The sequence below is a fragment of the Bombus pascuorum genome, chromosome 10, assembly GCF_905332965.1.
Source record: "Bombus pascuorum chromosome 10, iyBomPasc1.1, whole genome shotgun sequence".
NCBI lineage: Eukaryota > Metazoa > Arthropoda > Insecta > Hymenoptera > Apidae > Bombus > Bombus pascuorum.
This window is the reverse complement of record NC_083497.1, coordinates 11,261,938-11,275,264: the sequence shown is the minus strand read 5'-3', so window position 1 is coordinate 11,275,264 and position 13,327 is coordinate 11,261,938. Positions and strand designations below refer to the sequence as shown.

General features: G+C 45.3%; 1 protein-coding gene across 4 annotated transcripts; it reads right to left on the bottom strand.

Moving 5' to 3' along the window:
* Nucleotides 1-189: 189 nt before the first annotated feature.
* Nucleotides 190-11,456, bottom strand: LOC132911359 (serine-rich adhesin for platelets-like). 4 transcript variants are annotated; one of them, XM_060967977.1, is made up of 7 exons: nt 10,736-11,456; nt 6,242-6,393; nt 6,078-6,168; nt 5,893-5,996; nt 5,284-5,699; nt 4,368-4,897; nt 190-4,295 (listed from the first exon to the last, which is right to left on the bottom strand). In XM_060967977.1, exons 2-7 carry the CDS (start codon nt 6,354-6,356, stop codon nt 1,241-1,243), a joined length of 4,311 nt encoding a protein of 1,436 aa, XP_060823960.1. In that variant the 5' UTR covers nt 6,357-6,393; nt 10,736-11,456; the 3' UTR covers nt 190-1,240. The 4 variants fall into 4 exon arrangements, with proteins under 4 accessions (XP_060823960.1, XP_060823962.1, XP_060823958.1 ...); XM_060967979.1 differs by having other exon boundaries at nt 190-4,459; nt 4,568-4,897; XM_060967975.1 differs by having other exon boundaries at nt 190-4,897.
* Between the last annotated feature and the right edge of the window lie 1,871 nt (nt 11,457-13,327).

Genomic DNA, 13,327 nt, shown 5'->3' with positions numbered 1-13,327 from the left:
TTCTTACCATATTAAATCCATCTCCAGGAATCGGTGAGTGTCTTTTTATATCTGTACGAATATTGTAAATATTCAATTCGAACAATCATTATGCGACGCCATGTTGTAAAATGCCCGCGCAATTTAAAGTATTTGATATGCGTATCACGTTCAGTCTTCGGCGAAGGGTAATAAACAGAACTATAACGATTTTTAGTTTAAGTATATAATGATATATTCTTTTGTTATTACATGTCAGTTTCTTGTCGTTTAAAAATCAACATGCATGCAATTGTGTTTTAAAATTTGAACGATGTACATTCACACGAATTTTCGATCGATTAAAATTGAATCTTACAAAGTAATAGGATTTTGCGCGCATCTTGTAAGGATGACATATCAGCGCAATAAATATATACATATAAAGAAATAATATATATAATATAATACAGTCGAATAACATAACAATTATTATACAACATATACATAATAATAACTCATAGTAAAACGTAACGCAAAAGTAAATGATGAAATAACAACAGCATAGATATCATTCATACGTTTCGCAAATAATTGTATCTAGTTTCTTCGATTTCTTTTCTTTTTTAATTTCGGTCCCTCTGTTTCTTATTACGTACACGTTTTATAATTGTCAAACGAATAGGAAAGCAAGTTCGGTATCGGCTATTCGATTTTTCGTTGTGCTGATTAGCTTTGCGTTTCACGTAATCAATCATGGAGTTTGAATAATCGAAAATTAAAATCTTGGCAACGAATTTTTACACAATTGCGAGGTACTTCGATGAACGTTCTGCTTTCGCATAATCATAGTGTGGACCGAAGTAGGAACAATTTTCACATTAGAAATAAAATCAATCTACGAATAATATCAATCATATTTGATAAACATATTTTTGTCCATTAATCGCTTAAAATGATATTTTTAGTTGAAATCGAGCGACTCGTAGAACATTGTTGTTTCGACAAAGCAACTACACATATGGATGAAATTTCTTGAGGGATGTATGGCCTTAAAAAATTTGAAAAAATAAAATTTCCAGCATCTGTGCTGTATTTTCCCTGTATTGTACCGTATTCCCCTAATAAGACCTTAAAGCATTTCAATTATTTAGAAATTGGTACTCGTATCCACGTTAAGAGTCATTCGATAACATTACATCGGTATCTGGCAGTGATGTAGCTGATGTATTCTTCGTTCAAACAGCAAGCGTTCGATTCGTCCTTAAATCAATGCTTGTATTTACGATGATTCGGCAACGTCTGTTCGAGATTTCGACGACACCTCGTTATTTAAACGCGTTGCATCGTTGCACGTGAGTTGGCTCTCGACCTTTTCCGATCCCCTGCTATCCATTTTATTCTCTGATTTGATCGACGCGTTCAAACTTTTCAAGAAGTTACCTAAGTGTTCCGCAGCTATCGGGTTATTTGCCCATTCGTTAGAAGGAAACGCAGCCAGCAACCTTTTTTGAAACATCTCCGAAGTCAATTGTTTCGTGGCAGGTTGCTTGGTGGAAGCTTTGTTTTCGTTATCGTTCGTCGAGTCCTCTGTAACGTTATTCTCAACCTTTGTCGAATTCTCCGATGATTTGACCGTATCTGACGTTTGCGAGGGAGAAGGACATCCTTGTTCCACCGTGGTGCAACTTTTGCTGGAAGGACTTTCGATAGTTACCGAGCTAGAGTCTGGACTAGCAGGCGATTTGCTACTCGATACCTCCGCACCTACGTTGTTCTTCTTCGTCGGACTCGGTGCAGGTAGATCGCTGTCTATTCCATTGGAAGCGGTGTTCATATTATTGGTATGACCGCTGGTAGTTTCGTTACTCGTATTCGCATTAGTATCTCCAGGTGGTGGCGATGGGGAAGCCGTAGATGATACTCTTGGACTGGCTGCTTCGCGATGAGGCGTCTGTCGCGACGAATTGTCCGGTTCCTTTCTTGTATCGTTACTAGTTTCCAAATTAGAATCACGAGTCGCCTCGGTAGACGTTTTGTTTTCGTTGTTCATGTTGCTGTTATTGGTAGCTCGCGGCGAGTATCGATTATTAGCTTCCGCGGCTGACGAGTACTTGGTTTGGACGGACAATTGTTGACCAGACTCCGTGGAGTCGAGAGATTCGTTACCGCGAAACACAGATGTTTTACTAATCTCATTCGAGACGGATTTGTTTATACACGCTGATTTATCGTTCGATTGTTGTTGTTGTTGTTGTTTAGTTATCGCAACAGCCAAAGGCGCTACAGACGATCTTACCGGTTTCACTGGCGCGCATTGGGCAGCTAGATGACTTTTCCCGGATACATTAGCGTTCATATTTCGATTATCGTTGTTCGATATGGTGGAATTCGCGTCCGTCCCTCGAGGTAGCCTTAACCTTGCGTCTGTCTGAAACTGCTGAAGATTCGGTGCTTGGCTCAAGGCATACAGACTTTGCAGACTGGGAAAAACGGATGAAAGATTTGTGTTGTACCTGCTGTTGCTCAAAGGACTGGAGAATCCAGGTGCGTAAACCGGTGTTCTCGAAGGCGTTGGAAGCGGACAATCGTTCACTCTATGCGCTGCTGGAGTCAAAGAACCTGGTGGTGCGCGATAATATCTATGGCCACCAACGAGCGTTACAACTTGTCCCTGATCCGAGATATTTGGCATTTCTCTGATCGTCGATTTTGCTTTAAGTTTCGTCACTGGCTGTGGTATTCTCAACGGATGTATGTCCATCTTCTTCCCTCCGCTGAGATCCAAAATGTCTCTCGATTCCTGGTCCCTTTCTCGTTTAGCGGATGAAGACTGCCGTTGTTGGTTCGCATCGCGTTCCGACTGCTTAGGCTGCCTTGGTTTCGACGGTGCGGGCATTCTAATCTGTCCCGTCTTCAAGGCTTTCAGTACTCGTGGATCGACCGATCTATCGTTAAGAGTTATACTGGGACTTACTTTTCCCAGCGTATTCTTTCGATTATCTTTGGGATCGTTCGGTTCGATAAATCCAACATTGTTCGCGGGTGATTTTGGCGCTGTCAGAGTTATACTGAGGCTCGCAGGAATGTTCAATCCGCAACCGTCTAATATATTCCTTGTGTCGTTGGAAAGTACCGGAGTCGGCGAAGGTTTCGAACTTGGTGTCGTGGGTGCTCGACTAGGACCAGCTTCTGCGACTATGTTCGCGGCTCGTTTCGCCGAAATAGCGTGCTCCATTGGAAGTTTTCGAGGCGACTTGGCGTTGTTTTGCACGACTGCAGGCGGATGTACTTGAGTCTGCTTCTTCGGCACTTGGCTCGAAATATGCTGTTGCTTCTTTCTCTTGATATCGAGGATCGGTAGACCTGGCGGACATTTCCTTTTCACAGCTCCCGCGGGAACTACCGGTGGGTCGTTGGAAAACGTATACACATCCATCTTCGCGGGATTGCTATTTACGTTGATGTTCATACCTACGTTCGTATTCTTCGAGTATCCAAATGTGCACATATCCACGTCACTGCACTGTTTATTTGCATTCACTCGCGCGTTGCCAATTCCGGCCATAGTTGCAACCCGTTTATTCGCACTCGCAGCGTTCCCACTCGCATTTACCCCAATGTTCTCGTTGTTGCTCTTATTCTTTGAATTCTCGTTTACATTATTCGAAGTTTCTGTCGCTATACCGTCCTCCTTCTTCGACGTGGCATTGCTCTTGTTTCGCGTCTCATTCGTCTCATTGTTGGTATTCGCTTCGTTAAACTTGGAGGAAGACTCTAAAGCCATTTCGGTTGCTGACTCCCTGGCTGTTAACTGAAAACCTTGGAGGAACTGTTTCTTCTCCTGTTGTTCCCCTGGTTTCTTCTGTATACTCTTTAACGCGTTGCTAGTCACCGTCTTCTCAGGGACAGATCGTTGTTCTACGAAAGTTACCCTCCTCTTTTGCTTCTCCTGCTTCTCTGTCTGACGTTTCTCCTTATCTCTGTGAAGCTGCTGTATCACTAACGAATCAGGGTTATCTTTGTCAACCTGACCGCAATGCAACAACACGTTGCTGATAACTTTCGGCTTGCTGGGACTCGCATTGTTCGGCGTACATTGCTTCAACGTGATTTTCACTCCGTTCGAATTCTGACCGTTGCCTATACTCACGACACTAAATTCTGGATTCGCTGGTTTCGTTTCAATGCTCCTAGCACTCTGTTCTTTCGAATTCCAACTACCTGGCGGACTCCTTAAGACTTCGTACCTTCCGTCTGGATTCTTCAATATTTTAATAGGTGTTTTAATTTGTTTAGTTTCGCTATTTGACGTAGACGTGGACGTGGACGTGGACGTGGACGTGGACGTGGACATGGACGTGGACGTGGACGTGGACGTGGACATGGACGTGGACGTGGACGTGGAGGTAGACGTGGACGTGGACGTGGACGAGGCAATCGTGTCGGTTGCTGTCGTCGTCGATGTGCTATTTGTCGATGCTACAGAAACCGTCGTCGATGTGCTATTTGTCGATGCTACAGAAACCGTCGTCGATGTGCTATTTGTCGATGCTACAGAAACCGTCGTCGATGTGCTATTTGTCGATGCTACAGAAACCGTCGTCGACGTCGCGCTTGTCGACGTTGTTACCGTAGTCGACGGTTGTTCCTCTTTAGTAGTCGCTTCCTTGGTTTCATTCGTGGGTGCTTGATTTTCGTTCGAGACTTTGCTCTGATTGTCCAACGCGGGTTTCTCCTCGGTATCGTTCGAAAGCTCCGTTTCCGGCTTAGATTCAATACCGTTCTCAGGCTTCTCCGAGTTATCGTCATCCCGTGTTACCGCGTCAACAGGAGGCAAACTAGCACCTAAACCTGGCGTGGATGGCCGGTCGTGAGGAGGTGCCTCTAATCTCTGCTCTTCCAACGCTACTCGGTAAAAAAATCTCATCGGTGCGTTCTAAAAATAAAATTGTCAAACGTTAGGAAAGAGTAGTCGAAATATTCGTAATCGAACTATTCAGAAAATCTTTTGAAACGTTTAACACGTTGCCACGTGACACGCTGGCTTCTCACGATATATCGCGATTTACAGTTGACAGAATACTTGTAAGTATTATGGCTATTAGATAACGTAATTGACGTGTCAAGAATGTCCGTGTTTCATCCATATAGAACGATGCTTTAATGCTTCAATGCTTTAATTTGGTCGAAGCAACTAAATCGAATTTCGTGTACCATCGTTTTGTACCTTGAGCACATTTTTACATCTCGAGAGAAGTGAATTTTACAGCGTGCCAACCAATATGTTAAAATATTCGCTAATTGAAATTTGCTATAGTTTACCCTTTTCCACGCGTAAATGTAAGCGACGTCCATGAGAGTCCAGTGTTCCGGAAGCGGAGCACGTCGATGGCAAATTTCGATGTTGTATCTCGTCATATCGACGCTGTATTTCAAAGCTAGGAATTTCTTTAAATGCGCGATAGTCACAAGTGCCGGACACTGAAGGTAGCGCCTGTTACTTGTGTTTGCGCTATGATTGCCAATACCGTTGCTATTGCTATTATTACTACCGTTGTTACCGCTATTGCTTTGACTGTTGTTCGCGTTGTTGGTATCGTCGTTGGTGCTAAGAAGGATGGTCAGAGGATCTGCCCCGGGCGGTAGATATTCTAAGCTCAAGCTAACTGCGTCTTCTGGAGCGAAGATCAACCTTCCGCTCACGTCTTCTCCGCGTTGTTCTGGTGTCGCTAAATCCGCTGTATAAAACATTTGCATATTGAGATAATTTCCAAGAAATACAGCATGCGTAAATACGAAAGTGAGACGTAACGCGCGTGTATTTCAAAAATCTTGGCGGACTTTGATACGGTTTTGCAACACGGCTACGAATTATTTTAATTCGCCACGCTATTCAGATACACGTAATCGAATCGCAAGGAATAGTCTTACCATGTTCAGGATGTTTTTTGTAAAATTCCCTTCTCTTGCGCATCTCTTTGTGATACAGTCCGGGTACCAATTTGTACACGATATCTTGCAACGCCTTGTCCGCTCTGAAAATAAAAATTATTCGGTCAAGAAACAATCCTCGCGGATAGAAAATTTGGAAATTTTTGAAAATCAAGGCCAGTTACTTGATGTTCGGCTTGGCTTTGTTGAGAACATGTTTGCACGAAGGACAGTGAGCTTCCCTGTTCAGATGCTTCAGGATACAGCTCCTACAAACTGAACATCGAAAAACCAACGTATCATTATCCGTTCCACAGAACATAATTCCAATTCGATTAAATTTACTTACACGAATGTAAACACTCGACGACGGTAGTCGCGTCTATAAGATATCCTATGCACAGCGGACAAATAAGGTAGGGGTTCACCTCGCGAAGATACGTCCTTTTACCTATTCCCGACATTTTTCTTATTGCGCCACCGAATTGTCGGTGATTGTATCTGCAACGATAAACACAGTTTCATGTAATACCTTCGACGCAAGTCGACAACGTGGAAGAAGTCAATCTTGTGTCTATCCACAAATACTGTGATTCGCCAAAATCTTAAAGGAGAATCTTGTAAGAAGCTAGTGCACGTATAGATCGCTTTGCCGACATTGTTTCCTCGTCATCTCGAGAAATTAGAATACCAAATGCGTTACATACTTGTCGTGCTCGATCGTTTTTCGAAAAGCCAAAGTATCACCGAAAATGTCGATCTCGACACGGTCGAAAATTTCGGCTCAAAGCACGAGAACAAATGTCCCGTAAAAGATCGTTGGAACGTACGAGTTTGAAAATATCAGTCATGAAAAGCTTTCATAAAACATTTCGATACTTGGTCGGTACTGGAGAGAGACACGGTCTAACACGATTAACACGATAACACGACGAACGTTATTATATCGATCGAAAGCAATCTGAAGATGCAAGTATAAAAGTTGCAAGGTATTTAACGCGATGTACATGTTCAGATTCGTTTCAAACTTTACCAATATAGTCGCGATAGTTGGATCTCGTAAAGCTGATCGTAAGAAGTTGCTACAAGTGTTCGAATACTTTCGTAAGCTATAGCACGTGTAATTTTGCATCTCGCGCGTTATTCCTCGTTCCTTGATCAACGAAGCAAACGAATTAGAATCCCGAGTGTATATTTATCGTTACGCGCTAGTCTCCTTTGAAAAGTATCGAAGGAAATCCTACAGCCGTGATGGTTTCTATTGGGTAAAAAAAAGAACAGGGAATCTCGGTTATATAGAAAAACCGCATTAGAAGAAACATTTTTCCTCCATCGAAATGAAAGCCACGTACCTATACTCTAATAACTCGTACTTCGAACAACGAAACAAATAGATTAGAATTCCAAATGCGATATGTATTTATCGTTATGCGGTGTTTTCTTTCGAAGAGCAGCTGGCTCGTCCGTGAGCGACGATAACGAAACGTTCACGACGATAATTCGCTAGTTTTGCAGATAAATCGCATGACATAGGAAACGGTTGGGCCGCGTCACAGTGTTTAGCCCACTTTCCCGAAGGTTCTTCAGGTAGCTAGAATCCCGTTGCCTCGTTCTCCCCTCCATTTAGGTTTCAACCACCCGTAGGTATACGGGTGCGTTTTATCCTCGTGCTTTCTCCCTGTCTCGAAATTCGTCCTTTCGGTTTTTCCACTCGCCGCCTGACGCGCTGAAACCGCCAAACAGCGAGCCCCTTACCACGCGAACGAAACGCGTGTGCACCCTGTGCGTCGAATACCTGCACGTATTGATCGAATATCGTGGTATTTCGCAGAGAGCCAGCGATAAGTCGGTTAGGCGCTATCGCTATCGTTGCCAAGAAATTAGCCTCGCTCGTTTCCAGATCGTTCTGCGAATCCTAAGCGTCTTGGCCGGTCTCCGGGTACGAACGAGATCGCGAGGACGGGACGATATGGCGGAGAATTACGTCCGATTCTTAACGTCGCTCGTTATCGCGTTTGCCACGGCGAATCTACATGCGTTAACCTGTTAAACGGCGTGTCTCCTAACCACCTTGTTAAAAATTAGATGAGCTGAATCGAAGAAACGTGGAACTGTGACCTTCGTAGGTAAAAAGACGGGGCGAATGTAGGCAAAGATATTGCTCGAAGGACGCGTCAATTCGTCTTCCCCGGTCAACAAGTTAACGACGTCGTTTCATGCAGTCGTCACAGAGACAGAAACTAAAGAGGATCTTTAAAAATTCTCCGAGTCTGTTTCTCTCGTTTTATCTGGTCCTCTGCCAGTCTCTCACGGATCTCCTAAGTTCTCGTTCGATCGTTCGCGTTCGTTTGCGCTTGGACACTTTGCTGCGACTATTCTCCGAGTGCAGCACGTGTCGCGAATGTAAGGGACGCGCCTAAGTAAAGGCCCGTACACAACGATCGGATCGATCTTGCAAACGAGATGCTATTAGACTTTTCCAAGCTACGAACGAGCACGGTGTGTTCGTAAAGGAGAAGGATCGTAAATAGACGAGCATCGAGTGCATTTATCCCCGTGGATATTAATTAAGATTATTTAAATAGCGAATCGGCCCGCCTTGGCTACACGTCACGCGTTCTGCGGTGTCTAGTATATCGGTGTCTATTTATATCGAGCTGCTCGGTAAGAAGAGAAATTCTCAAATGGCGTCGCAAGTGGCGATAGCAAGAGGGATAATATCGCCCCGAATCGAAACTAATATTCGACGACGATCGTGAAACTTTCACACAACCAAGGTAAAATAGACGCGTCGACGATTTTAACGCTGATGTTTGCCATTTCGAGTTCCAAACGTTCTACAAGGTGTACCGGAATGTTTGTAGTTTTCTTCAAAGTTGCAGCATGATCATTTGTCACAATCGCTGATGAATTCGGATAAATTAGAAATTAGAAAACTAATTACAAGATGTACGAATACGTTTGTTCTAAACTTACACGAAGAATCAATACGTATCGATACAGCATGATGCAATACGATGAATAATTTACCGTTGAGATGCTTCGGTGGATCTGTGCGAACTGTACGCTCGTAATAAATATCTCGTGACAATATGATAAATGATAAATCTCGTGTTTTACGTACGTTTTCAAATTCGCTTCGAGCTTGTCTGTAGCGTTTAAATTTCATTGGAAAATCAAAGGGTTCCGAGCAGAAATTAAAAACGTTGGAGTAGGTATTCCTAAAGAGAGCAACACGGACGAGATTCATTTTTACAACGAGCCCTTCGATCTTTGCGATTTAGAATACTATTTCGATACTTTTTCACGCTATGAGATATTACATAGGAAAAGAAGAATACTTGCGCGTTTCGTTCGTCGAAAGATGTTTCAGAACGTTCTTAGCTTTTTGGTACTCGTTTCGCGACACGTTACACGTTGGTAAGACACGCTAGAAGGAGTAAAACGAGGAAGCTCGTTAAGAGATCGTTCTTCCAACGGAATGCACACGAGCGTGCCCTCGTTTTGGATCTCTCATTTTCTCTTGCAAAACTTTAGTAGTCTTATCAGGCGTTACGCGCGTTACAGATTAGACCCCCAGCTGCTCTCCGATCCCTCTATCGTCGCTTGTATAGGCTCGTACCCCGAGAAAGGAGAGTAGGGAGACGACGACCCTACTGTGCGGAAGACCGTGATTCGAAGTAACCTAGCGACCGTCTACAGAGATCGCGAAAGAAAGGCATTCGATCGGCCAGCCGGTCGTTCAGGGAAAAAGAATTCTATGCTCTCGAAATATTCGAGGCTCGCGAACGTTCGTCTCCCTTTGTAAAATTCGTTGCGAGACGCGATGGAATCGAAAACGATTGGGCAATCGGATATTTTCGATCGATTTGTCAGCGTATACGATAGGCGCTCCGCGTTGGATCACGCGACGGTACAAAGTTTCTAATTGACGAACCGCGAAACGGGAGATTCGAGCAAAAGGTCTTCGAACTTGATTTGATCCGTCGCTTCGGCAGGAATTTCCCGCCTATTGTTCCCGTTGCTTTGGTATTCCGCGTTTCACGGCGATCTGGTTGTCGAGGCAGCCAGCTGATTAATCAGTAGAGACACGTTTCCTCGTGTATCGTAGACGACAGAGAGGTTCGCGCGATCGCAAATGCGACCGTGCCACGACGAAAGCGGCAAGACGAGTTTTTTTTTTCTCAGTGAAAAGCATTACCGTTACCTTCGATTTCGGACAATAGCGTACTGCTAGGGTCTAGTGTCCTAAAAGGCGGGTAGAAAAGTTGGCGGATAGACGGACGGAACAGAGAGCCGATACTGCTCTCGCGTGCTAGCTAACCGCCTGAGAAACCGGCGATGTTCACCGAGTCGATGTTTATTCCATCGTCGCGCGTATCGCGAACGCATACCGAGCGATTTCGTCGAGGACGAAAGAGGAGGCAGCGCGAATATGAGAAAACGCATAAATACACGAGTTGGCGTACGGGAGCAAGACAGCGTGTGCTAGTCGAAGAAAGACGGAACAGCCGCAAGAGGATAGAAACGAGGAGAGGAGCAAACGAGTAGTAACCGAGAGAAAGGGAGGGGAAGAGCGAGAGCGGGACAGAAAAAGAGAGAAAGGAGGGAGAAAAAGATGGAGGAAACCGCCCTCTCCGTCTCGCTCTCGTATTTTCTTTCTTGTCACTCTGTCTCGCTCTCGTATTTTCTTTCTTGTCTCTCCGTCTCACTCGCTCCTTTCCCCTCCCTGTTTCTCCCTGTTGTTTCTCAGCATTCAACCGGCGAGTAGGTCTACATGCACACAAGCGTATTTGGTGGAAAGCGCTATATTGGGTGGTAGAGTGTGCGTGCGTGTACTTACGTGCGAGCATGCGAGCCGTATGTGCGGCAACACGCATACGAGAATCGGAGTAGCTAACGCTATCCTCTATGGTAGTGGAGCATACTGGCCGCGTACGTACACAATGCGATGCCGTATCGTTGGTGGTCGAACGATAGCGTAGAGGAAACGCGATGTTGGTACTAGGTTTGAGTGCGAATATTCACTTCTTCTCGAGCCGAGACGCGGCTTGTCCAGGCAACAACGGCGACGTCGCGTGCTCGATCTGTACGCGATTTCGCGACGTACGATCAGCTTCCCTGGCATTCGAGTAAGCTCTCGACGGGATTTACTTTCACCTTACCGCCGACCGTACACACCAGCCTCCGAAACTACAACGGCACAGGCCTGTTCAAGCTCTCGGGGAGGGGGGAGTGGAAAAGAAAAATAGTCAAACGATACGCGATATCGAGCAGTACTGACCACAACGGCCACGATGACGACCACGACCACGACCACTATCACGACCACGATCACGACGAAGACAACGACGATGACGACGACGGTAACGACAACGGTAACGACGAGTATACTACTAGTCAGGAATACGACGAGTCCGTACAAAGGCGCCGCCGAACAGTGTGCGGCGTTTTATGGAACTAAACTGCGGAAATGAACGACATCGAGCGTAAAACGGTCGCAGCAACGCACAAAACACCGAACTGTACCGCGACTCACGCCAAACTAAACTGAAACCCCCAGTAGGATATGCCCTTCTCCTCTCTTGCCCCTCAATGCCAGTCCCTGCATCCCTTTGCCGCGCTCCCCTTTTGCGCTCCATCTTCACCCCCTCCATACTCTTTCACTCCTGTCCTCCAGGCTCTACACGCTCCTCGCTACGCCTGCCGTTTCGTTTTACTCGTCTCTTCTCTTCTCTACTCTTCTCCCTCTTCTCGTTTCGTCTCCTTGTCTCGCTCCCTTGCTTCGACTCTTTCCTGCCCCTTCGCGAGTACATCGTGTCTCTGCACGGCTGTTCGCCTCGCTAGCCTCTGCCTAGCCTGCCTGGCCTGTGCCGGCTTGGCTCGCTCGACTCGTCTGCTTTGCCTGCCTGTCTGCCTGCCTGCCTGCCTGCCTCGTTGCTTGTACGAGTCGTTTTTCTCTTCACTCCTCTATGCTCGCTTCTGGCCACCCCTCCTCTCTCTTACGGAGTGGTACGTACCGACACTAATGCACTACACCGAGCACACCAACGAGTCGACTACTCCCCCTTCACCCCATCGAGGATCGCGTCGCGTTACCAGCCGGGTTACCAACTCCCCTCTATTCGTACACCGATACCTCACCCTTCTCGTTCGCTACCCCTCTCTTCGTACGTTCTACGCGTTTCCTCCTCTCTTTCTTTCCGCGTATCTCTCTGATCATTCTCCTTCGTTTTACCGCGATCGCAGAAACGACCCCCTGGCTCGCCAGCCCCGATTCTTCTTTCGCCTCTCTTCTTCTTTCATCGTTCTCCTCTATCTCGTAACCTCTAATTACAGCGCGCCAGTAACGGAAATCGGTACTCGAGACTTCGGGGCCAGATGGATTTCCGCGTGCGTTTGAATAAATGCGCGATAAACCCGTTTACGTTGGAAAACCAGTGTCGGTTGGCGTACACTCGCCGCGCTACCGACCAATGGGCCACCAATCCCCCGGATAAAACCAGATAGATTACGAGGAAATCCATGGACTTTTATTACGGATGTTAATTTCACGAGCGCCCAGTGTCACGATACGTTGGTCATTCCACTGCCAAGTACCCGGTATTTATTTCATTTTAAAAATTTAAAATGAAATAATTTTCCGCGAGATTTTACGACGCAGTGTCCATTTCCGATTTGTAAAAAAACCTTTTTCCACGAAACCGTTTCTATCGTGAATTTCCGCGTGTACGTCGATGATGAGCGTTTTCGCGTTTGTCACGGCAAAATTTTTCAGAACCTACCATCTAGATTACCTAGTATCAATCTTCCATCGGTTACGAACTTTGAAATCGTACGTCGCTAAAATAAAAAAAAGAAAACGAAAAAGACGGAACAATCCGTCTGTCACGGAAAAATTTTCTTTTAAGAAGTAACGAGTATTGTAAAATGCCTTATTCTCGATTAACAACTCCGTCTCCCGACTGGATGTTAAAAGTTTCTTTCTTTACGCATTCATCGAAAGATTAACGGAACAAGAAATTTAAGAAGAGGTATAAGGTAAAAGCTGTATACTCCACTTGGGAATTTAAAAGAAAAGGATGTTTTTAAGGGACGGGGATTTTACGAGTACGCAGAGACAAATTACAAAAGGAAGAACGGTTCAAAGTTGAGCAATAGGCATGAAAATTGACGGACAAACGATCCTATACCGTTTCGTGCTACCTGGGCTGGTGATAAATTTACTCATTCTGTCTGTCCAAAATTAGCAGTATAGTTTACCTTGGAACATAGTTGTTTACCTCCCTGTCCGTATGATTAATCCGAGGAATCTTTATCCCCCCGCGATGACGCTTACTGTGCTATAAACTCCGCCATTTTGGTCCCTTCCGAAAACAAGCGCAGGTACATCAGCATCGTAATCTAATCTAGTTTCTAATCGTAGCCAAGTTGG